This window comes from Gopherus flavomarginatus, chromosome 1 (assembly GCF_025201925.1).
Source record: "Gopherus flavomarginatus isolate rGopFla2 chromosome 1, rGopFla2.mat.asm, whole genome shotgun sequence".
In the NCBI taxonomy this organism is placed as follows: Eukaryota; Metazoa; Chordata; order Testudines; family Testudinidae; genus Gopherus; species Gopherus flavomarginatus.
The window spans coordinates 291,532,960-291,558,485 of record NC_066617.1 but is presented as its reverse complement, the minus strand read 5'-3'; the positions used below and the strand labels follow the sequence as shown (position 1 = coordinate 291,558,485).

General features: G+C 42.2%; 2 protein-coding genes across 6 annotated transcripts in view; one reads left to right on the top strand and one right to left on the bottom strand.

The window, feature by feature from the left end:
- Nucleotides 1-206: 206 nt before the first annotated feature.
- Nucleotides 207-10,275, bottom strand: COMMD6 (COMM domain containing 6). 3 transcript variants are annotated; one of them, XM_050951675.1, is made up of 7 exons: nucleotides 10,210-10,275; nucleotides 9,373-9,431; nucleotides 8,674-8,739; nucleotides 8,471-8,547; nucleotides 7,775-7,943; nucleotides 5,634-5,786; nucleotides 207-3,280 (listed from the first exon to the last, which is right to left on the bottom strand). In XM_050951675.1, exons 1-7 carry the CDS (start codon nucleotides 10,256-10,258, stop codon nucleotides 3,230-3,232), a joined length of 624 nt encoding a protein of 207 aa, XP_050807632.1. In that variant the 5' UTR covers nucleotides 10,259-10,275; the 3' UTR covers nucleotides 207-3,229. The 3 variants fall into 3 exon arrangements, with proteins under 3 accessions (XP_050807632.1, XP_050807642.1, XP_050807652.1); XM_050951685.1 differs by having other exon boundaries at nucleotides 7,886-7,943; nucleotides 10,210-10,258; XM_050951695.1 differs by having other exon boundaries at nucleotides 10,238-10,256.
- A 3,427-nt stretch (nucleotides 10,276-13,702) lies between these two features.
- Nucleotides 13,703-25,526, top strand: part of UCHL3 (ubiquitin C-terminal hydrolase L3) — a 71,219-nt gene continuing 59,395 nt past the window's right edge. The window contains exons 1-2 of one of the 3 annotated variants that reach the window (XM_050951787.1): nucleotides 13,703-13,816; nucleotides 14,059-14,089. The gene's annotated coding sequence lies outside the window, so the exon portion shown is untranslated. Of the gene's footprint in view, nucleotides 13,817-14,058; nucleotides 14,090-16,955; nucleotides 17,045-25,526 lie in introns of those variants that run through there. The other 2 variants (XM_050951805.1, XM_050951796.1) reach the window with 2 other exon arrangements.

Sequence of the window (25,526 nt, the reverse complement as noted above, 5' to 3'; positions counted from 1 at the left end):
CTGGGAAAGAATTCTCTGTAATAACTCAGAGCCCTCCCCATCTAGTGTCCCAAATTCAGCTGTTGGGGATTTTTGCTACTGGCAGTCACCAATGGGCCACATGTCATTGTGGGCAACTTTATCATCCCATCGCCTCCATAAACTTATCAAGCTCAGCCTTTAAGCCTGTTAGTTTTGCCCCCACTACTCTTCTTAGAAGGCTATTCCAGATGCTAGTCCTCTGTTGGTTAGAAACCTTTGCCTAATTTTGAGCCTAAAGTTGTTGGCCAGTTTATATCCATTTGTTCTTGTGTCAACATTGGCTAAATAACTCCTCTCTCTTCCCCTGGTAATTATCCCTGCAATGTACTTACAGAGAGCAATCATATCTCCCTTCAGCCTTCTTTTGGTAAAGCTAAACAAGCCAATCTCTAAGTCTCCTCTCAAGGAAGGTTTTCCATTCCTCTGATCATCCTAATAGCCCTTCTCTGCATCTGTTCCAGTTTGAACTCATCTCTTTCTTAAGATGGGAGAACAGAATTGTGCATGGTATTCCCTATGATGTTTCATCCAGTGCCTTGTATAATGGTACTAACACTTCCCTGTCTCTACTGGAAATAGGGTTGCTGCAAATTGCTCCAATTTCACAGGTCTGCCACATCATGAAGAGAGATAAACAGAACTGGTAACCAAATCTCTCAATCTTCACTTGGAGAAGCTGCTATTAATGCTAGTTTAATGTTTCTGGACAAAAAGGCATCAATAACCAAAGTGTCTTTTCTCCACTCATGTTCCAATGTCAGCACAAACATTGTCAGCTATACAAAGTCTGACTAGAGTTTGTAACAGCAATTTAAGTATCAAGTGTCACCCCAAAAATCCTGGTTCAACTTTTTACTTGTGTTTTATTTTACTTTTCTGTCATCTATGCACATGTCTAAGAACAGTCCTCCAAACTCTTAAATGCAGTTACCTAAAAAATAAAATAGGTTCCAATTACAAACACCAATTTAGGCTCTTTTAGATGTCCTTCAACTGACCATGTGATGAGACTCTCTGTACCATCTCCCTGAATGCTCATAAAAAGTGGGCTTTGTATGCCCACCCAGGTTCTGGCAGAATGAGGCAGGAAGTACATTCTAGAGGCCGTACAAGCAGATCAATCAAATGCCACATGCGTATGCCTACTGATCTGAACTGCACAGACAGTCCCTCAAGTAAGGTCCCAAACTACTTAGTTTTAAAAGGTTAAACCCATCATCTTTCAGTTCATCTGGAATCCAGTGCAACTCTGAGTATTGGTGCTATACTCCCTGCATTATGCTCAAAGGAGCAGATACACTCTGCACAGCCTTGAGTTTGAATGGTTCCAGAGTGCAATCACAACACAGAGTGCATTGCAATCATATTGTCCTGAGGTGACAAAAGGCAGCGATCAGGATAGCAAAAGCTGCATCAGAAAGAAGAGCTTGAACTCTTCTAGCCACTGCTACTTGATCTTCTAAAAGCAGCTCTTGTTCCAACCACCTTCAATATTGTGAAAGTAGGTCAAATGGTGGATGTAGCCCCTCTGTCAGTAGCACATAGATGATTGTTGCCAACTTTTTTCCCATTGCTTGCCTCAGCCTATTTAATCTAGTCTAATTATCAAGACTAAGCCTGAGTCAGGTAACCCTCCTCCATTCTGTTTTCATACAAGACTTATTTGCTCCACTGCACAAGTAAAGCATGATCTGATTTGAACACCAGCAGCATACTTATGTCAGAATATTTCGTTTTCAGTATGTCTAATTCCATTTCGTTGTAATCCCCCATTTTAAATTCTTCTGTTTATATGAAGACACTCAAAAATGGAAAGCCGAATTATTCCATATTTCAAGTTAACGCTCATTCTTGATCACAGATAGCCACTAAGTCAGAATTTTACTGCTGACCAACAGGACAACCAGTCTCTGGACAGACAGCAATGCAGTCCTGTGGACTCCTACCAGAAAAAGTACACCTCTACCTCGATATGGTGCCATCCTCAGGACCCAAGAAAATCTTACCGCATTATATCGGATTTGATTTGATCTGCCAGAGCGAGCAGCCCTGCCTCCCGGAGCACTGCTTTACCACATTATATCCAAATTCGTGTTATATCGGGTGACGTTATATCGGGGTAGAGGTATGCCGAAGCTAAGAGAATGTCAGACTTTTAATATTGTCGTAAGTGATGTGTTTAGCTCAGGCTGACCTTTCTTGACTTCAGATTTGCAGTTCAGAATACCAAGTGATGCAACTGCATCAAACTTCCAGTTTAATTAGGAAACAAAACTCAGAATAGTAAGTAAATGCCACAAGTTTAAAGTTGGATTTACTATAGAACATATATAATGTTCTATATGCAACAAAATAATGTGCCATCAACTGTATCTATTTGCTATTTTTTGAACGCACGTTCACTTTTAAAATTTAAACTTACCTACAAATTCTCCTTAGTCAGTCAATGTTAACTTCCCTGCACAGAACTAAGATTTTAGATCTTTGTTACTAGAGATATTTACTGCAATAGGAGAGATGGTAAATCTAGATTTATGGAAATATTTCAGTGATACTAATCTTACATTGAAGTAACAATAATTTATTAAATAGAATGATGGAAGATGTTCTCCAGTAATTAACAAAAGGGAGTAATGTTAGGCTTCCAACCTACTTGATATAACTGGAATTTATCAGTTCAGTGACGACACTATTCTTCATGACTAACAATATGCTTGCTGACTGTAATTTTATGTACTCTACATAGCTAATGATATAATTGATTCCATGTGCACATCAATGGCATGATTTTAGAGAAAAGTGTAAACATGGGGTTTACACTTCTTCCAGTAGTTTCCTCAGTTAGCATTTTCATGGGTGTTTCCACATTGCAGAGCTTATATACGGTACATAGCTTCTGCTGCTGAACAGTAGGAAAAGTTTGAGGTTGTGCCATGTCCTTAGCTGCGTAGCACAATCTTCTGCCTGAATAGAGCTAAATACACTTTTACTCAGATTGCCACCTTGCAAGAGTTTGTTCTTTCATATATTTAGAAGAAAAGTTACATAAAAAAAGCTTTCAGTGTGATCCAAAAAAAAAAAAAAGGAAGCTATTGGAAAATATTCTGACAAGACCATGAGACTACATACCTTACTTAAACATTAACACAATTACTTGTGCAAGATAGGAAGGCTTATTAGGATCAAGTAAAGTGTGTCTTTGAAGTATTTAAACTGTTTCAAGAACAGCTGCCATTTCCTTGAAATGTCTGAAGAAGTCCTGAAAAAGAAGACGCAATATTAAACGGCACTTTAACAATTTGCATTGTAGTTAAAGCCAACAACTTCTTGTTGGAATTTTTTCTCTATGTTTACAAGTAGCACCTAAGATTACAGTATCTGAAAAATAAGAACTTTATTCCAATTTGCTTTATGCATTAGTCAGCACTTTGTGTAAAGTCACTTTCACTATAGTCTAATGCCATATTTGTGTGGCTTTGTCTGATATCTTTGGGAACAGGAGAGAAAAAAAATGTTTTAAAAGTTGTAAGACCACAGAAATTGGCAGTAGTAGTACCTGAAAGTACTTTTATTCCTAGTTTGAAATAACCTAGATATTCAGTTGACAGTGTCCCTTTCACATAGCAATTGAACAATATATTAAATAGTTTCCAATCTACAGAACTGAGAAACTAGTGGATCTAGAGTCAGAAAAAATCACCAGTCATCCCTTACCTTTTTAATACATTTTTCACTAATGTGTTTATCTATCATTAGGGTTGTAGAAGTTTAGTTTCAAAACAAAGGGGGATGTAATGACCCTTCAACATAATTGAACTCTGATAGCTAAATAAAAGCTCTCACCACCACCCCCAACTTTGCAACTGTAAGCAAAGGAATTAAAGACCACCAATCATACGACTGGTGTGTGTGTTGGGGGGGGGGAGAAATAGTATGATTGGACTGGTGTGCAAGTACGCTGTGACTGAACAAAAGATATAGCAATAGTAGAATATAGTGGGGCATCAGAGCTGGAACATTTTTGGGGGTGGGCAAGGGGGGAAAAGGAACCACCATATCATTACTGCTGTTAAACCAAAATTAAACCATCCTTTAATGACTGTTACAGTAGGTCCTCAAATGCTAGCAAAAAAAGGAGTGTTCAATATTTTATGTCAAGAGCCAAGATTATTGCACCTTAGAGGAACAAAATCAACTTGACTAGTCATTTAAGAACAATGTTTCAAGTATTACACCTGCCAATTTTTGTGGCTTTACAGCCACATTTTTTTACTACTAAGTTACTTGGTTGTTGTGTGAAAGACTCACACAATCAAGCAAGAGAATATGACTGACTATCTGATTATATGGGAGACCACAGTGAAACCAAAAACTACACGTATGCTGTTGCCAAATACACAAAGTAAACAAACCAAGCAGACACCTTACTCCCCCGCCCCCATTTATAGCATTAGTAACAAAAACCGACATCCCCCTACCTCAGAGTGAAGTGCTACTTTTTAAATGGCATTGTTCTTAGTGATTTGTGCTACTTTTTTACTTTTATCAATGTAAGCATGTAAAATGTAGGTTATATAATCACACAGAGGTCGCTGTTCAGCATTAGGAAGTCCCTTGCATTAAGCTCAACCAATTGGAAGTTGACTTTCACTTCTCCATGTTTATTGCATGGGCAAGGAAGAGCAGCAGCAGAAGAGACTTAATTAGAGGCTGCTGTCAGAAATGGTTCCAAAAGTTAGTGTACATTCAGCTATGATGATTCAAGTGATTTGGAGATCCATGTTTGTTTTGAAGATGTGCAACTCTTCTAGCAATTTAATTTTATTTTTTTTATAATTAAATGACAATTCCACTTCATGAGGACTATGTACAAGTCAGTTATGTTTAAATTTGGGACCATCTCACCAGATTAAACTCTCTTAAAGAGCAGCTAATCCTCTGCCTCTTTAAGTACCATAAAAGAACCCAGAAAGCTCTTATTAGGGCCAAGCTTAAAGAAATGCAAAACAATTTTTAAGGTTAAGGATTTATCACACACTAGGTCCTTACCCATTTGACCTTGGCCACTTTAGATGATCTCATAGAACCCTCCAAACTCCCAGCAACCTGACTGCTGGCACTAACTATTGCTCTAAGCATTAAGGATTTTTTTTCTGAAAGTTTTGTTTTAGGCTTTAATTTAAATTTCAGTTTTTAAGGCTAGAGCAGTCCCACGGACCTCTTGAGCTTCAAAACGCACTCAGTGATTGCAGGAGAGGCATCTGGGTAGCAAACCAGACAGATCATCAAGTGAGTTAACATACTAACGGATCTTGTAGTCTTTGGTTACAATTTTACTCATTGGAATGGGATAGTTTTGATAAGGGCAAAGCAATTTTAAACTTGGAATTCTTAAGTCAGAGTTCTTATTAAATTAACAATCTTTGGGTTCAGTTGCTTAAGCAAATAGATTTTTAATCTGAACCATATGTAGACATCTCATCTTTCCATTGCCACATATATAATTAAACGTCACAGAAATGTGCTGTCCTACATGTAAACATTTGCATTTCTATTAAGAAAGCAGTGTTGTTTGCAACTCTTTTTGAGAAGTACGAAACTGGATTACAAACCTGGAACTGTGGGATTGTCATTTCAAAAGACTTGCTCATTATCTGGCCCGAAGGCTCTGCCACTTTTAGTGTCATTGTAACGTAAGGGTACTTAAGAGACCTACAGCTGTCAGAGCTCACTGCCATTCCCAGTTTCCACCGAATATCTATAATCTGCAGAAAAGAAAGAGCAATCCAACTGTTTTTAAACACTTCCAATCAATCCTAAAGTCACTATACTATACTCAGGATACACAGAGGTCTTCCAGGGGGTACATCAACTCATTTAAATAGTTACCTAGTTTTACAACAGGTTACATAAAAAGCACTAGCAAGTCAGTACAGTACAAACTAAAATTCATACAGACAATGATTTGTTTATACTGCTCTATATACTATACACCGAAATACAAGTACAATGTTTTTCTAAATAAATCTTCTCCTTGGGCTGCCACCTTGACATAGTGGAAAAGCTTGCATATACGTAAGACCCCCAAGAGCAATGGCGTTGAGAGTCCTGTACTCCTGGTAGGGTCACTCATTGCAGTAAAGTCGAAGGCAAGGTACCAGACAAAGTGCAGCCTAACTCAACACAACCCAGTATGAGACCTCAATGGCAGAACAGGCAGATGAAGCAAGATCACTTCTCAATGGCTGCAATAGAGAAGAAACCCCCAGTTGTCTCAGATTTCTTTGCCACCAGACACAGGTGCCTCTTCTGCCAAGATCTGTGTGGCTGTTGGTGCACAACGGCTTCCCCACATTAAAATATTCAAGCACAACATAGGTTTCTGAAAGAAGTATTCTTAACTAACTCTAGACTACCTCCTAAATTCTTGATGAAGCCATGAAGATTACAAAGAATACAGCCATAGCAAAAAGATTTCATATAGGTATTAGTACAAAGTCTTGTATATCTCATCAGGGACATAGGCATGATGTTACCTTAATTTTCTTTTTCAATTAAAGATGGGTGGGTAAAATCCTCCTGCCATGAAAAATTGCACTGGCAGCAGAAAATCTGCATTAAGGAGGCAGAATTACTGATTTCTGATTTTTTGTGCATGAAAGTCCATAACATGACCATAGCAGTTTATATAAAGATCCCACGTAAGTATTAATGTAAGAATTCATATCAGAATGTTTTGCATAAGTACATGAATGTCAAATTCTTATTGTGCTATACACTAAGTAATAACAAATGTTATTAAAACTCATGGAAATTAAACTATTAGAGCTCCCTTTTAACTCACCAACAACTGTGAGAAACGTAGTTTGAACAGACTTTGTCACTTTTAAATTGTATGAAAATCCAGACAACACTTTTCTGTAATTAAAAGTGCCAAGTGTGTTTAATGCCAGTCACTTCTTTCAAGGCATAACATATATTTCAATTAAAACCTATATACAACTTCAAGTAGAAATCTATTTATGTTGTCAGAATGAAAATGCAGTATTAATAGAAGTCTTCTAAACTTGTTGGAAAAAATATTTGAACCACCTAGCTCTACATGTTTCTTAAGCATTTGTAACTATTTATAGGTATTAAGGGGAAACTAATACAGTGAAACCTCGCTATAATGCAATTTTGGGGTCCAAAAACTTTGATCGTGCTAAATGCGGGGTCGCAGCATAGCGGGGTTTGTCAGTGGTCCGCAATGCGGTGCATTGATGTACGCAGCCTAGTGCCCAACAGGGGAGAGGAGCTGCGGCTCCCCGCCTGCTGGGGACAGAGAACTCTGGGGCTGCGGACGCCAGTTCTCTCTGTCCCCGGCAGGCAGGGAACCGCAGCTCCTCTTGAAGCCGGAGAGAAGCCGCGGCCTCGCGCCTGCCGGGGACAAAGAGCACCGGCGCCCGCAGCCCGGAGTTCTCTGTCCCCAGCAGGCAGGGAGCCGCGGTTTCTCCCCGCACCATGGCGTGGGGGATCATTGGTACAGTACCGTACTGTATTATACCTTAAACGGGAGCCAACCTGTGATCGCGTTATATGCGATTTTGCGTTATTGCAAGGTTTGACTGTATTAGCCGGGTCTAATATCACAATGTGCAGGCATCCAACAGTCCATTAAATATATTATTTGCTACTTTTGCAGCAGTATCCGCCATGAAGTAGACATTTTTGGAAAGTTAATGCTATTGAATCAGAAGTCTGAGCTAGTTACCTGTCCCACTGTAGCCATATTTCTAGCATCTTCTGATATAATGATAAATTTACCCTGTTCATTCCATATATGGCGAATAACCTGAATGGCATGTTTTGGCAGCGTACTCATTGCATTACCCAGACCAGCGGAGAGTTCTTCTGCAGACAGGTTGTTTTTGGCCGCTGTGCTGTAGACAGATTTTAAACAAACAAGATCTGTAGGTTTTTGTAAGAGTGATGCTCAAGAAATCCAGGGTTTGTTTTTTTTAACCAGGCAAACATTTCCATTAGTTTTCTCTGTTCGTGAATATTATTTTACATTGTAGTAATTGTGTAATGCAACCTACACTCTCTTTTTGCAAAGGACTTTACTTAATCTCCCCCAAAGTAAACTGTGCCAAGAACTTGAATGCAAGGTCCCCACAAGGGAGCAATTTCCTCTCATTTATGTATACCCCGTATATTTTTAATATGCATAAAAATTCTAAGTGGAGAAAAAGATTTTTTGTTTCTGATTTATGAATTAATTAAAAAAAGTTTATACAAGTTTTCAAACTCCTTTAGATCCTCTCACATACTCGAAGTCAAAATTTTCTGGCTCCTCCTCAGCCTTAATTTATACCCTTCCACCTTTTATGACCCCCCTCCCCATTTTTTATTCTATAATGAAAGAATAAAATTAAAAGAGATGTAAGGAGGATGGGTTCTTGCTTACCCGAATAAAAAGGAAACAACATTAATTATCTCTGCCAGGTCAGCAACATTCATTTCAACTCCAGCTGTTTGAAATCTCTAGAAATAGAATGGTTGAACACAAACAAATGTAAGTCTTAGAAACATTCTATAATTCACATGACATGTAATATATGATGAATTTAAGTGATCTGTTTTTGGATGACCACTAATCATAAAACGTACCTGGCATAGTTCTACTGTATCTACACCTGGGCTCTGACCATGAAGATGCTGAATAATTCGCTCACACTACAAAAAAAAAGTTACATGAACAGCCAATCACTAGTGAAATTATTAAAATATCATGCTTTAAAAATATCTGTAGAGAGCATGTACACCTGGAGTCATGTGATTTCAATACACAGTGGCCAAGTGAACAAGCTTACTGTGGCAATATACAAATAGTCTGCTACACCACTTTACATATATACCGAGTAAAGAGGAAAAGGATGTATTAAGTCAGTGGTGGCTGCTAAAACTACATTTAAATACCATCAAACCCACAAGAGTGAAAATACATGTTCAAAATTTTTAAACCACTAGCCTACCTGCTTTGCACTGCTTACAACACAGAGCTGTAACTAAGTGATACAATCCAGCACTAAGGGTGTATTTTTCATGATTTCATAGAAAACATGAAAGGGATTGTTTCTGTAGCTGTTCCCGTGTTCTTCAAAAACAAAGATCAGTATTTTGAAAAAATACAAAATTGACTCAGTCTCACTAAACACTAAAGGATGGGTTCCACTTACGTAAAGGTAGGGGACATTACTATTACCCTATCAGGGAAATTTGCACTCAAACAGCTAGTAACATAACCATTACTTCAAACATTTTACACTACACAAAAGCATAAGAAATAAATATAGAAATATTACTTACTAGCTCAGCAAATAGATCCTTAGGTATTAGTTTAATAATATCAGCAGAACTGCCAAAATCTGAAAAAATATAAACATTATTAATTAGCTGTGAGTCCTTAAAAAAAAACAACAACCACCTCTCAGCTCATGGGAAGACTCTCAGGTCAGCCCCTCTGCACTGACAATGTTTGCATTTTAAACAAGATCTTCGGTCAAGATATAGGAGTTTATCGTCAGATTTCTGCTTCAAGCAGAAAAACTAACCCTAATCAAAAAAACCTAATGACAGCATTAAAGGTAAAATTTAATAAATGAATCCATAGAAACATAGATTTTAAGGTCAGAAAGAACAATTATGATCTCTAGACTGACTTCTTGCATAATTTTCAGAACATTATCTGGTATATCTGCATTAAGCCAATACATTGCACTTGAGCTACAGCACTTCTTTTTTTTTTTTTAAGTCAGTCCTGATTGAAAGACTGAGAATCTACTACCTCGCTAGATAAATTGTTCTAATGGTTAATTACACTCACTGTTAAAAATCGGAATCCAGAATTATTCGGTTTCTTCAAAGAAGTGATAGCCACATAATGGCAAGCTCAGAGATAGTCTCGTGTGTGTGTACACAAAACTCCAGCCCCATCTCCACCTTGTGCCCCACCCAACTCCCCCTCCATATGCCTCCCCGCTGCCCCATATAGCACCCCACTGCCCCGTGCTCCCCTTCCCTTTTGCCCCAGCAACTCCTCCCTCCCCACACGCATCCCATCGATCTCTTCCCAGCCCTCAGATCACTCATTCCTTCCCTCCCTCCCTCTCTCTCTCTCTCTCTCTCTCTCCCTCTCCCTCTCACCAAGGGGCTCCAGGGACCGCGCACCCACCACCGCAGCTCTAGCTTCCATCCTTCCGCCAGCCGCCCGGCGACCCCTCCAGGCTACTTCCGCTAACACCCGCGAGCGGCCACCCTCATTGGTTGGCACCTACAGACCTACCTCCACTATCCAATCATCAGCCACCTTCCGCCGCACTTCGCGCTTATCGGCTGCTGGGTCCGTGGTCCGCCCCGCTCCCGAGCTCTCATTGCTTGCTCGTTATGGCGTTAAAATCAAGCGCAAGGGGGTAGAGTCGGCACCAACAACGCGTCCCCGGAGGGGGCGGTCGCGCGGAGTTAAGACCACAGGGCGTTTGTCCGGCAGCTGTTCGTGTGTGTGTGGCTCAGCCTGTCTCGCGGGGCGCCTGGCCTGGGCCTCCCACCCTGTGTCCTTTCACCCTTCCGTTTCTGGCGGCGCTCCCGGGGTGACAGGGCATTTCTTCCCACACGCGTTTAAACTTCTTGTATGAGACTCCAGATTTCAGGCAGGACAGTCACAGAATCATGTAGGGGCTGTCGCCGAACTCCGTGCTGCCGCAGAACAATTTGTTCATCTTGCCGTGGAGTGGCAGCATGGTGTTCTGGTCTTGCACTGCACGTGCAACGCGGTGCTGTGGCACAGTCAAATCACAGCGCCGTCTGGTGCACCGGAAGGCATGTTGGTGTCACGAAGCTGCATCAGTGTCAAACCGAATTTGGGACCCTTAAAATATGTCACGCCTGGCCTACAGGATATGCGGAAGACCTACCCAATTCAGTACAGTATTCCCAAAACCAAAATAGGTCAGAACCCTGGTTATCTTCTCGAAACTATATGTCTAATATATGGAATAACCTGACAGATATTCCTCATGATGCAGATTTTACAGGTGTTCCATTCGCAATTTGCTTTTAAGGTTATCATATTACCATGATATCAAAATCATGAATTTGAGATGATTTGTTCATATTGAAAATGAACTGATAGGTAAAACTGTAAAAGGCTGGCAGTGATGGTTAATCTGCATCCCACAGTTTTGCATCATATTTAACTAAAGCCCCTTTTAGTCAAACTAGACATATTTTGCAACCCCAGTCCTAGGTTTGCAATTATTGTGCAGCATTATGTACTTGTTCATTGTTATTAATAAGAAGCACTATACATATATGGATCAGATTCCTGTTTGGTCTTGCCATCTCCCTTCCCAAATATATAATTATTTGTGTTTATGTTATAGGAAGGTGGAGATTACACACCTCCATAATCTCATAGTTATCAAAACACCTGCATTGTGCAATTCAGTAAGGTTCTCTAATTCATTTTAAACAGGGGCGGCTCTAGGTATTTTGCCACCCCAAGCATGGCAGGCAGGCTTCCTTCGTTGGCTTGCCTGCGGGAGGTCCCCAGTCCCGCAAATTTGGCAGCACTCCTGCGGGAGGTCTGCCAAAGCCGTGGGACCAGCAGACCCTCCACAGGCATGCCGTGGAAGGCAACCTGCCTGCCACCCTCATGGTGACCGGCAGAGCGCCCCCCCGTGGCTTGCCACCCCAGGCACGTGCTTGGCATTCTGGAGCCACCCCTGATTTTAAATCCATTTGGTCATTGGCTTAAATTGCTGATGAATTGTCACTTACTCACTTTCCCCATTTTTAGTTCAGAACTCTTTATTCTGACTGTGGCTAGGAGTCCTGTGTCCTCTGACGTTTGTTATCCACTCTTGCTGAGTGAGAAGGTTGAAATCGTTTGTTCGTAAATCAGAAAGAACCCCAAGTAGAGAGGCAGAGATAGATAGACTGGAATGTGAGTTTTTGCTGATGCTTCCTGTTGCCAAGCAAACAGGGGAAGCAAGTGAAGATGTGTCCTAGTCTAGATTCTTTCTATTTATTTCCCTCTCACAAGACTAACAAGACTGGGAAAAAGCTCTCTGCCTAGCTTCCTTCCCTAGGCATCTGCTTCATTTGATCCCACTATCTTTGCGTACCAGATATCACCTTTGAATTTGAAGTTAATGGGATTAATTCAGTGAATAAAATTAAGCATATGTGTAAATCTTGGAAAAATTGATGTGTAAAATGACAAAAAAAAACAAAAAGGGAAAGGTGTACAACATAAGCAGAGAGATGACAGATTCATATTATGCTTTATTCTATGTGTTTATTTTAAATATGTAAATATTTGTTTTATTACTGTTACAAACACTTAGGTGTATGGAGTGAACATGCTGGTTGAAGATCAGGAAGAGAAAGGGATTGTTCAGATAAGATAGGGATCTGTGTGTGTATATGTGTGGTTCTGTGAGGGCATCAGTCATTGGGTTTGTGTGGGGATGTCAGTCACTGGGGTCTATGTGAGGGGTTGGCAACCTTTCAGAAGTGGCGTGCCAAGTCTTCATTTATTCACTCTAATTTAAGGTTTCACGTGCCAGTAATACATTTTAACATTTTTAGATCGTTTCTTTCTATAAGTCTATAATATATAATTAAACTATTGTTGTATGTAAAGTAAATACGTTTTTAAAAACGTTTAAGAAGCTTAATTTAAAATTAAATTAAAATGCAGAGCCCCCTGGACCAGTGGCCAGGATCCAGGCAGTGTCAGTGCCACTGAAAATCTGCTCCCATGCCGCCTTTGACACGCGTGCCATAGGTTACGTACCCCTGGTCTGTGTGTATGGATGTGTGTGGTTCTGTGGGGGGTCAGTCTCTGAAATGCTTGTGTGGAGGATGTCAGTCACTAGGGTGGTTCTGTGTGGGTGTCAGTCATAAGGTGTGTGTGTGTGTAGGAATGTGTGTGGTTGAGGTGGGGGTGTCAATCACTGGGATCTCTGTGTATCTGAATGTAAGTCGGTATTTTCAGTGTGTCAGTCTCTGGGGTGGTTGTGGGGGTGTCACTCTGGGATCTGTGCGTGGCTGAATGTATGTAGTTCTGGGGGTGTCAGAGTATCAGTCTCTGGGGTGACGGGGGGTGTCAGTCTCTGGAGCTGTGTATGTACGGGGGGATGGGAAGAGGCTGTGCGGCGCTGCCTGTCTCCCCGCTACTAGCTGGCTTCGGGGGGGGGGGGTGCGGCGCTTTGCGTGGTCACCGCGCCAACCGCCCGCGATTAACGTCGCTCGCTGACTTAGGCTCTCGGCTTCGCGCCACCTGCTGGGCCTGGCCGAGCCGCCCAGGGGAGCCCGGTGCCGCGGCGAGAAAGAACAGAGCCCCCCAGTGGCCACGAGCCGCTGCAGCCGCCGCCGCGCACCGCCAGCGGGGCAGGAGGGCGGGCAGACTCCGGCCGCGGCCCCGCCCCTGCCGCGGCGGGAGAGTCCATGTTCCGAGGTGCGTGGGGGTGTGTGCGTGGAGAATCTGGTCGGGCGACAAACTCTCTCCCCCCCGCCTGGCCGGCGCAGTGTCCGCCCCTCTCGCCGGGCCGGGGCCGCCCACTCCACAGCCGGGGGCGGAGGCTGACGTTTCCCTCCTCGCTCGCTGTGGTGCGGTCCTGGGGCGGGGCAGCAGCGGCAGCCACGTGAGGCGCTGTCAGTGCCGGGTTCTGCAGGTCCGCGGAAGGAAGCGCTCGGAGCACGCAGCATGGAGCCGCACCGCTGGCTGCCCCTGGAGGCCAATCCCGACGTGAGTGTTGGGGGCGGGGTTGGGTTTTTTGGGGGGAGTGAGGGGAAGAACCGGGAGACAATAAGAGGAGGGGGCTACGGGGTCAGGTGACATGTGGGGGGCGATGGGGGAGAGAGGAGACGATGACGGGGTGGGGGGCTGGAGCTATGGGGAGGGGATGATTATAGGGCACAGAGGGGACTTTGGTGGGTGTAACTGGGCTGATGTGACCACTTACTCGGTTTTTTCTGTTTTATTTTCAGGTCATTAACCAGGTGAGCACAGGGGCGGCAGGTTTGTATAATTTTTGGTGGTGCCCAGAATGGGTCCAAGTCTTTCCCCCCACACACACCTGCCTAAGGCTCTCGGAGGGAGTTTGGGTGTGGGAGGGATGAGGGGTTGGGCTCTGGGAGGGAGTTTGGGTGTAGGCTCTGAGGTGGGGCAAGGAGTTGGGGTGTGGCCTCTGAGAGGGAGTTTGGGTGCAGGGAGTTGGGCTCTGGGCTGGAGGTGGGGGGTAGACCATGGGAGGCAGTTTGTGTGCAGGCTCTGGGCTGAGGCAGGGGGTTTGGGTGTGGCACTTACCTTGGGCAGCTCCCAGAAGTGACCCACCACCCCCTTGACAGCAGCTCCTAGGTGGGTGGGGCAGAGGAAAGAGAGGTCACTGCACTCCATTGCCCGCAGGCACTGCCTCCACAGCTCTCATTGGCTGTAGTTGGCAGAGTCGGTGCTCAGGACGGGGGCAGCACACAGAGACCGCCCCCTAGGGGGGCCACAGGTATGTGCCAGCTGCTTCCGGAAGCAGAGCGGGCAGGCAGGAAGCTGCCTTAGCCCCACTGCACTGCCAGTGGTGGTGGCAGGGGTCCCGGCCCCTTTTAAATCATGCGGGGCGGCTCGGGGGGGGGCATTCCGAAGGAGTCACACAGAGGCAGCAGGCGAAGTCGGGGGAGAGACCTAGCCCCGAACTTTGGTGGAGCCGGGCCCCTCATACTCTCGTATTGGTGGAGCATGGGCACCATGGGCCCATACAAGTCGCCACCCCTGGGTGAGCAGCTTTTTTTCATATAATAACCAGCCCCTTCTCTCTCCACCAGTCCCTTTACCATCACACCCAACTCCTTTGGCTTCCCTGTCATTAAAGGACCGTACCCCCTTCACAGCCACAACAAAGTCTGTTTTACCCCCATGACCTTTTGGTAGGGCCTCCCATAGCTCATTTGACCCTGGTGGGGTTTCTGAAGAAGTACAAACATTTTTATTTTCTGTGTGACAGTCCTAAGAGTGCAAATAAGAGAGGATTTTTTTAAAATGTGAAAGCATTGAATTAATTATCAGGGTGTTTCCCACTGTTCATACATCAGTGTACATATTTGGATCCTAATTCTGGGCTTGGTTGGGTGTGCACTTCTGTATTAATGTAAAGTCCAAGAGCTAGCCCGTGCAGATTCAGTTCCAGAACTGGAGACATAGTCATGTTTTGCTCTGAAAAATGTATGTGAAAATGGCATTGTTTAAAAAATATATCTGTACCTTGCTTCTCATTCTGTCATTTTTGCTCATTTTAGTGTCGGAAATAAGTTTTTGGTTAGGTTTTTTTACTCTGATTTCTCTTGTAGAACCAACACAGCTAAAGTGAGCTCTGTTCTACCTCATGCATCAGGAAAATGACTGGCTAAGTTCTGTTTGTAGGGCCACCTATGTAGCCCTTAGTTGCAGCTGAGAATTCCTTAATAAAAGCAATAGGTTTGCCAAAGGCAGTATTTGGCTTGTATATATCTTTTGCTATTAATGATAGTGTTTGAGCCAAAAGACATAGCTTGACTTTTGCAGAGTAGAATCACATTTTTAAAATTAGTGGGATGCTGAAGTCCTATTACTCTGTGAAGTAATCCATTGTGTACCCTGAGTTGATCATGTACCTTGCTTTTTATGTGTGTAGAATGTTTAATTTAAGAAATTCCATGATAATGAAGTTAATTTGTTGGAAGATGCAGGACAGGGAAAGTGGCTACTAGATCATTTTTTCAGGTTATTTCCATGTTCCCTACTAAGCAGTTTCTATGCCAATGCTTTAATTTCGGTGCAATGACTTGACAAAAATAGTTTTAAACTAAAATGTCTGAGACTGCACAAGATGTTCTCTGCTTTCCCCCTATGCTTCTAGAATCTTACAGCTTAGTTTATTTCAGGTTTTGTAATACACCTCTACCCCGATATAACGCTGTCCTTGGAAGCCAAAAAATCTTACCATGTTATAGGTGAAACCACATTATATCAAACTTGCTTTGATCCACCGGAGCGTGCAGCCCTGCCCTCCTGGAGGGCTGCTTTACCGTATTATATCCGAATTCATGTTATATCGGGTCACGTTATATCAGGGTAGAGGTGTATATAAACTGGATAGCTGGACTGAATAGTCCTTCTGACATCCAAGTTAAGTATCTGGTTACTTTCCAGTTAGAAAGAAAAAGGTAAAAATGAGACAATAAAAGCTTTAAGTTTACAGGTTTGTTGCATCTGACACGCATTTAGCATGCACGAATTCAGCTTTACGTGGTTGGCAAGAACAAAAAAAAGAGAAAAATAACAATTTAAATACTGTTCCTGTAGTGCAGGCGATTCCGCCTGCCATTACACTCAATGTAATTTTGACTATATGCGGTTTTCGCTTTACATGCTGACCGCGGAATGTAAGCCCAGCGTAAGATGAGACAGACCTGTATAAATTTTTAACAACTCATAACTATAACAATTGGAAGCAAAAATGAGAGAGAAGCTTAACATGGTATAGCTTGGGACTAGCTAGCAGTGATAGGATGAAATTGAGGGAAAATTAATGACGTTTTTCAAAATGTAGGAATTGTGCCATCTTGTATTTAAAAACTTAATTTGACTTTTGCACATTTAAAAAAAACTAGCAATGTCTGAAAATGAATTTCTTCCATGTGAAGACTAACTAATGGAAATGTCTGTTTTCCTTTGTAATCAACAGAGGAGCACTCAACTTGAACTTTCTTTTAGGAGTTTCAAAATTTAAAATGTTGGTGGTATACATAGCTTTGTTTTAAACTACTTCGTTTTTGATTATTTCATAGGCAGGGGAGATCTGTGAGGTGTGGAGGATACATACTTCCCACTTGAAGTCCTCTTCTCCCTTTATCTTAGCCAAGAAGGGAGGTTTACTTGCCATTCAGCTGCTCTTTATTCTAAATGAAACAGATTCATTAAGTAGTGAGGAGTAACAAAAACCAGGTACAGCTTGAATGTACTAATCCTATCTTGCATTATTAATCTAGTTAGCTTGTTTTCAAGACTTCTGCTAGATAAATTTGCTTAATTTTCGATGAGTTTTGAGTTAGAATAAGGTGAGAAGGGGGAAAGAAAACTGTTTTCAGTAGGTGTGGTGATGGTGAAAGGGACTGTGTGCAGGAAGGTGAAAACGGTTAATAAAATGTAGATTCTTGAGGGTTCATACCTACCATAACCTATAATTCTTGTAACTTATAAATAAAAACATTTTACTTAAAATAAATTCTCCATTTACCAATATGCTAAGTACATATGGAATGTTTCCTAAAAAATGTTCAGAGTGACATGTTTTCCCCACTGAAATGAAAGCGAAGGAAGGTCTGATCCAGAGGTCGGCAACCTATGGCATGCGTGCCAAAGACGGCACGCAAGCTGATTTTTAATGGCATGCTGCTGCCTGCCAGAGTCCCGGCAGGCAGCAACATGCCATTAAAAATCCTGCCCGGCCTGGCCCGATCTTCTCTGCCCTCCACTCCCCCTGTCCCCCCACCTCTCCCCGTGTGGGGGCAGGGGGCAGAAGCTTGGTCCTGCTGGCTCCCCTGCCTCTTCCCACAGTGTGCTGGGTTCCTGCCCCTCCTCTGCCTCTCCGTCCCTCCCTCCCTGCTGGCCAATCAGCTGATGGCCCTTGCGAGAGAGGGGGTCTGGAAGGAGCATAATCAGCGTGCTTGCTGCTCCTGGCGGAGGCAGAGAAGAAGCGGGAGCAGGGCTTTGGGGAAGAGGGTATGTGGAATAAAGGAATATCTCCTGCAGGCCCCTGCTCCAACCCCACCTCACACAGACCCAGCCCTCTGCCCTGAGCCCCGCAGCCCCGCACACCCCCGAGGCCTGTGCCCTGAGCCCTGTGCCGCGCACTCCCCCTAGGCCTCTGCCCTGAGCCCTGTACCCCCTTCATACACACCCAGCCCTCTGCTTGACTCCTTCACCCCCCCACATCCCCAGCCCTGACTGTCACCCCCACACATACTCAGCCCCCTACCCTGACACCTGCACCCCCTCACATGCCCCCAGCCCTCTAACTTGACTCTTGCACCCCCCACACATACCCAGACCCCCCCACTCGCCACATACCCAACCCCTCCCTGAGCACCAAACGGGAGCTCATGCACACACATCTCCTCCACACACACATTCCCACCTGCACTCCTCGCACCAAATAGGAGCTGCTCAGGTAAATACCCCACACCCAAACCTCCTGCCCCAACCCTGAGCCCCCTCCCTCATTCTAGCTCCAGGCTAGACCCTTCATTCCCAGCCCTGTTCTCAGTGCACTCTCACCCTCAGCTTGGTGCCGAGAGAGGAAGAGAATGGGCCAGAACCAGGGAGAAGGTAGGTACCCACTGTATGTGGGCAGGGCCGGGATCCGAGACTGACAGCGGGCTGAGTGGGTCTGGTTTCCTGGCTGGCAGGAGCCAGCGAACGGAAGCCCTGAGTGGCAGTGGGCTGCCCACTGTCGGTCTGGGATCTCGGACGCTGGCCCCGCACAGCCCACTTCCGATCTGGGGTTCTGGCTGCTGAACCCTTGCCAGCTGGGGTCCCGGTCACAGGCCTCACTCAGCCCATTGCCGGCCTAGGTGAACAGAAGCTCAGACCAGCGGCGGGCTGAGCAGGTTGGTGGTATGAGATCAACATTTTTTATTTAATTTTAAATGAAGCTTCTTAAACATTTTGAAAACATTGTTTATTTTACAGCACAACAATAGTTTAGTTATATAATATATAGATTTATATAGAGAGACCTTCTAAAAACATTAAAATGTATTACTGGCACGCAAAACCTTAAAGTGAATAAATGAAGACTTGGCACACCACTTCTGAAAGGTTGCCGACCCCTCGTCTAGTCACTGGGTGAGTGGTAGCTTCTATGAAATAAACTCAATCTACATAGAAATATTAATTTAGGATACATTTAATATTGTGGCTACTGGTCTTTGCGTGTGTGTGTGCGTGTGTGTGTAATTTGAATGTGTCTAATATTTGATAGAAAAGCGGGGTTTGAAAGCAATTATACTTAATATCAGGAGACTTCCAAATAACAAAATGAAATGACTGTGGAATAGTTTTTATACAGAAGTGCTGGAATTCATACCAGATTGGAAAAATAACTAGATAATACAGTACATTGGCTAACCCTACATTGGCAGAGAAATGGACTAGATGACTTAACTATTCAGAAGGTTAGAAATGAAAAAGTACATGAGTTGCATTTGTAAGGACTGTGTAGAATTTTTTGAGTCTGATTTTCAGCCTAATGACTGAAAGAACTGAACAGATAATCTAATTTGTTAGCCACACTGGGTTTTCTAGATAGAATTGTGTTGTTCACACAGCAGTCTGATGCTAATTAATTGTTCATTTCTTAGAACACAAATATTTTCCCTGCTTTCTCTATTTCAGTTTTCCATATTTCAATGAACTCATTCAAATAAAGAAAACATTTTGTGCATCTTTAGAAGAGGCAACTTTAGATAAATTAGATTTACTGCTTAAACAGTTTCTGCAGCTATGTGTCTGGAATTCTCACCTGTTCCGTGGTTGAAGTTTATTTACAATTTGTATAGCAAATCTGCATTCTTAGAATAATTCAGCCCACCTCTGAAATTTATCGTGAATGGCATGAGTAGTAGATACCTGTGTCATAGTAGCATCTGCTTTTTTACTAATATAACTCTGTACAAGAATAGGGTGTTACCCACATAATTGGACAGGAGTTAATCATATGCTGCTTACCTAAAATTCCTTTTCAATTTCAAATAAAGTTGAGTTTTACTTTTTTAAAGGGTGGGGGAATTCAGAACCCAGCCTTGTTAATTATTGCTGCGGAATGACTCATGTTATTCCATAGGATGTAAGGATGAGGATACTTGTAGGTAGCCATAAAGTTCGTAAAGTGCCCTGTGATCCTTCAGAATGATAGATATTTTATGTCTATAAATACGGTGTACATTTTGGCAATGATTTATTATATTTATATAATTATTGAAATCTTTAGGCATAAATTTAAAGGTCTTACTCAGTTACTAGAATATTTTTGGAACATGCTGTTGTGTGGTTTTGTTTAACTTTAATGCGATTGCTTACATAAGTGGCTAAGCAATATAATAATGTCTATTAAATCTGAGGAATAATATTCACTTAGTTTTATCATAATGTAAAAATAAAGAACTGTACACTTTAAGCAAAGCCATGTTTTTTCTTTAACAAGTTTTGAGGAGATGTTGGTAATCGTTTTAACCAATCAAAATTAATTTCAATAATTAACTAAAAAGAGAGATCTATTAAATCAAGGTAATTTCAGTAACTTTAAAATAAATCCACCCTTGCTTTATACACCACATATTAATATCGCTTTCTCAATGCCTTGTAATTTAAGAGACATTTACAACCTAGTATTTTGTCATGTGAATTAAACTATCGAGAATGTTACAAATGAATATGTCACAGTTACAGGCTATGGGATCCAACATAATGACTGTCAGTTTCTTCTCCCATATGGACAGGTTGCTGCACTGTGCAGTTCAGGAAAACATTGTATTATAGTGGTGTTAGGAGCTACCAGTTTCTGAAATGCCTATTTAAATTGACATCTTGTTCCTTGTACTATCTATAATGTGTAGGTATTGGAATATTGATTTAAAAGATTAGAGATCAGATGGTAGGAGGTACCTTCTTTGGCTTTGAAGATATACTCCGTAACATCAATCACTTGATGGCACATCGCCACCAATAAGTAGCGCTATGCTTCAGAGATGCAATTCAGTACAATCAGAGCTCCGTGCTTACATTGCTGGACCTCTCTAAAGCCTTTTCCATAATGGACCACACGTTACTGCTAACCCACTTACATGCCATATCAGGAATAGATGGCCCAGCACTACAATGGCTCCACTTGTACTTCTCTAGCAGAACTTGGAGACTGGTGATGAGGTAATCCTCCCCTCTGAAAGCCCTCACCTGCAAGATCCAATATGGATCTATATTATTCTTGCTTCTCTTAGTATCTATGTGAGACCTCTGGCAAAGATGAGCCATAATGGGCTTAGCTGCCAACGCTATGCTGATGACACTACTCAAAGCTGATGACACTGTACTCAGTAGCTATCAGTAAATTGTTGACTGTCAAAGTTGGAGGATGTATAAAGTGGGATTCTGCAGGGATCTTTCTTAGGTTCTGTACTAGTCAATATTTTCATTAATGACTTTGATAATGGAGAAGAATATACTTATACGACATGCAGATAATACCAAGCTAGATGTTGAAAGCACTTTGAATTCTAACCCTGTCCTCCACAATGTTCTTGGAGAATTGGTCTGAAATCAATAAGATGAAATTCAGCATAGACAAGTGTAAAGTACTGCATTTATAAAGGAAAAATCAAATGCAAAAACTTCCTTGCCAGCAGTTCTACAGAAAAGAGGGTTATAATGGATCATAAATTGAATATGAGCCAACAAGTGATGTTGCAAAAAAGGCAAGTGTCATTCTGGGGTGTATTAAAATGAGTAGCTTAGGCAAGGTGTGGGAAGTAATTGTTCCTCTCTTCTTGGTATTAATGAGTGGCTTTAGCTAGGTACTGTGTCCAGTTTTGGACACATGCTTTAAGAAAGATTGTACTAATTGGAGTGTCCAGAGGAGAGCAACGAAAAGATTTAGAAAACATGATCTAGGAAAGGTTAAAAAAACTGGGCATGTTTAATCTTAAGAAAAGAGGACTGAGCGGTTGTGAGAAGCTTGACAATTTCCTGCAGTATCCTAAATGAACTTTATTGAATTAAGTTACAGGTTATTGAATTAATTTTAATAATTTTGGAGTTAATTATATGAAAATGCAATTATGTATGTGTTGTAGTGGAACTGTGGGCATTTCCATGGAAATGGTAAATAGTAGAACAACAAGGGGTGATTAGGTAAACTCACTCAGGTTGTAACATCTTGAGAGAAGCCACCTGTTGGAAAGATATGCATATACTAGTTCAAACTGGATTCTCCAGGGACCAACAGACAAAGAAAGGGTTTTTGGATAAATAGCCTGGTTTTAAACTGATTGAGGGCCTTCTTCTTTATCCACCAATTGGACAGGACCCCTGGTCCACAGAGGGTCACAATCCTTCAGGCAGGATTTGAAAGGATTGGGCATGCCAAAATTTAAGGTTAGGGTTGAAGCGTATTAGTGTGTGTGTTTTCTCTCTTATGCTTTTTACCTAAAGAATAAAGTGTGCTTGGATAGGAAGTGCTGCATAGTAACTTATATCTGTTGCCAGTCACTCTGTATCTCTGAAGAGACAGCAAGCAGGAGTTCTTAGGTAGCCTGTTTTGTGCTGGGAATTGTACAGTGAAGGCAGGGAACTGTGCAATTTGGGAACACGGTGCTAAAAAGGGAGAGTCTCCACCCAGAAAGGCAATGGCTGGGGAGATGGAAAGTGAGAGTGCGTGCCCTTTCTGAACCACTGAGGGGAAATACAGGTAGAGTTGCCCTGAAATGTGGCAAGGGATTTAAGTCTTCAAATATGTAAAGCTTGTTATAAAGAGGATGGTAATCAATTGTTTTCAGTGTTCACCGAGCATAGGACAAGAAGTAGCTTAATTTGCAGCAACAGAGATTTAAGTTAGATATTCTGAAAACTTTCTAATCACATGGATAGTTAAACACATGAACAGGTTATCGAAGGATGTTGTAGAATCCTTGTAATTAGAGGATTTAAGAATGGGGAGGACTAGGTATGCTTAATCCTGCCCAAGCGGTGAGATGGGGGGATGAATGGACTAGGTGACTGTGGCTGGTTGCCCTGGGGTGTCACTGAGCCCCCCAGTCCACCAACCTGGGCTCTGACTCACCCTGTGCTGCTGTGATAAATTGTCAAGCTCTCCAAACTTTCTCTTGCACCAGCATAAACACAGGTAGGGACACACCCAGCTGCAGTACTTAACAGGCTGCTGTGACCAGCTCTGCATGGGGGGCCACAGCTAAGGAACAGCCCACCTGCTCAAGAGCACGCCCCTCTCTGGAGTGTAAACCCAAAATTACAATGTCTTGCGCTGCACAGAGATCTGTACAGCATAAGCTTGTGAAATTCACCCCCTCTCTCAGTGTGGAAAGGAAATATACAACAGCTTTTTGCCCCAAGTTATGACTCCCACACTCTGGTTTGTAGTAAAGCAAAAAATATTATTAGCTGGAAAAGATAGATTTTAAGTGATTATAAGCAATAGCAAACAGATCAAAGCAGATTACCTAGCAAATAAACAAAAATGTAATCTAGGCTTAATATACTAAAGAGATTGGATCTGAGTAGCAAATTCTCACCCTAATTGTTGGTTCAAGCAGGCTGCAGGCTCTTAAGGGGAAAGCTGCACTTGCTTACATCTTAAAAACCCAAGGTGTTCCTTTCACAGGCTAAAATTCCCTGTTTGGGTCCAGCACTTCCCCCCAGTTCAGTCCTTGTTCCTCAAGTGTTTCCAAGAGTCTCTTTGGGACGGAGACTGAGTGAAGAACCACGATGATGTCACTCCCCTTAAATAGCTTTTGCATATGATGGGAACCCTTTGTCTCCAAGCTTGGTTCCCACGCCTTTCAGTGTAAAAACACTGGCATTCCAGGATGGAGTTGTACAGGTGATCTGGTCACATGCCCCTGTAGTGTCATAGAAGCCATGACTCGGAGGTTGTTTGTATCATCCTCAGGAAGGCTCCACGGTGGGAAATTAGCTTCTTCTAAGACCTATTGTTTTCCCTAATAGTCTATTGACTTGAATGGGCCCTTTCCAGCCAGCCATCTACACTGACAGTCTTTTGCCTAGTGGGCATTCCCCAGGTGTAAACACATTTGTAATAGATGTATAGACAATATTCCTAACTTCAGATACCAAAATGATGCATGCATACAAGTAAGATAATCATATTCAGTAAACTGTAACCTTTTTCATAATCTCAGATTCCTTATCTTGCACAAAATACATCATAATTATTCCATACTCATATCACAATAATATTACCATGAAAAATATGGGGTGTAATGTCACAGTGACCTCTTAAAGTCCCTTCCAGACATCAGTTTGTAGAAATTTAGGGATCTTATTCTAAACTATTGCTATCACCACCACTACTAAAATATTAGAAAACCCGCAGCTCTTGGATGATGAGCAGCTGGCTCAAGCTGAACCCAGGCAAGACTGAAGTGATGCTGTCTGGAAAGGGAAAAAAGTTATCTTCACCTTCCATTGAAGACATGCAGCCCCTATTCATCAAAGTGGTGTGAATGCTAAGGGTTCCTGTTTGACTCCTTTCTAAATTTTTATGACTAGGTAGTATTGGTATCAAAAGTTCTTTCTTTTACCTCCAGCTTGCCAGGAAACTTTGTCCATTCTTTCCAGACAGTGACATGGCCACAGTGATCCATATATTTGTGACATCTAGGCTGGATTATTGTAATTTTTTGCATCTGAACCTGAGTGTATGTGACGCACAGACTATAGCTGATACACGATGTAGCCACCCTTCTTCTCCATGGTCTAGGCTTCTGTCACCACGTGATGCTTATGTTCACTGATTCATAGTCAGTCTCCAATGTCAGTTCAAGGTTTTACTCCTAATTTTCAAAGCAATCAGTGGATCAAGCTCCAGGTGCGTTAAAAACAGAATTCCTATTTATGAGCCACTGTGCAAGCTGTGCTCCTTTGGGACATTACAGATCATAAAGCCCCAGATCAAGTTCATGAGAGTTGGGGACAAAGTATTTGTGATCAAGGGGAATCCAGTTGTGGAACAAAGGTAGAGTTGATCAGACAAATTCAGAGTCTAAGCATCTTTAGGAAATGCTTCAAAACCCTCCCCTGTGAAAAAGGCCTTTCCACCATAAAAATGATTATTGCAACACTGACTCTCAGACCCAGTAAGACCCTGAAAAATATAAAAAGAGAAGATTAAAACAAAAAACCCTGCCCCATTTAGAGATTCTTATCCCAAAAGGAATTCCAGATACTCCATGAAGTCCACTAGAGATTTGGTTATTGCTATGATATTTACATGGAAGAAATTCTTATACTACAGTGATGAGTAACAGTATAAAATCTTACAAAATATAGATAAATACATATCTTAATATTTACAGTGATGTCCTTCTGAAGACATCAAGTAGTGATTTAAAAGGAAAAAAACAAAAACCTTCAGCCACACTCTACATTAAATAAGAATAATTCTCATTTGATTTTTGTAAATCTGTTCAAAGTTCCGAAATATCTTCTCCTGTATCTTCCTGTCCCCAGAAATACTTTGTAAGATATATCCTTCTTGTGCAGTTGGGTTACTGCATTTATCAAATAAACCCCTTATAATAACTTAACCATTAGTATACCACTTTCTTAACTTAAGCTCTTCACTACTTCCCCAGTTGGTGGCAATAAAAAAAGTATTGGTGTATCTCTTAGATAC

Bases quoted from the DNA above. Each gene is read 5' to 3' on its own strand.
- COMMD6 (XM_050951675.1), bottom strand. From the start codon at position 10,258: ATGGAAGCTAGAGCTGCGGTGGTGGGTGCGCGGTCCCTGGAGCCCCTT. The intron at 9,432-10,209 runs GTGAGAGGGAGA...ATATTTTTTCAG, and splicing joins GCGGTCCCTGGAGCCCCTTG to ATTTTGGCAGTTCTGCTGAT. The intron at 8,548-8,673 runs GTACGTTTTATG...TTCTATTTCTAG, and splicing joins ATACAGTAGAACTATGCCAG to AGATTTCAAACAGCTGGAGT.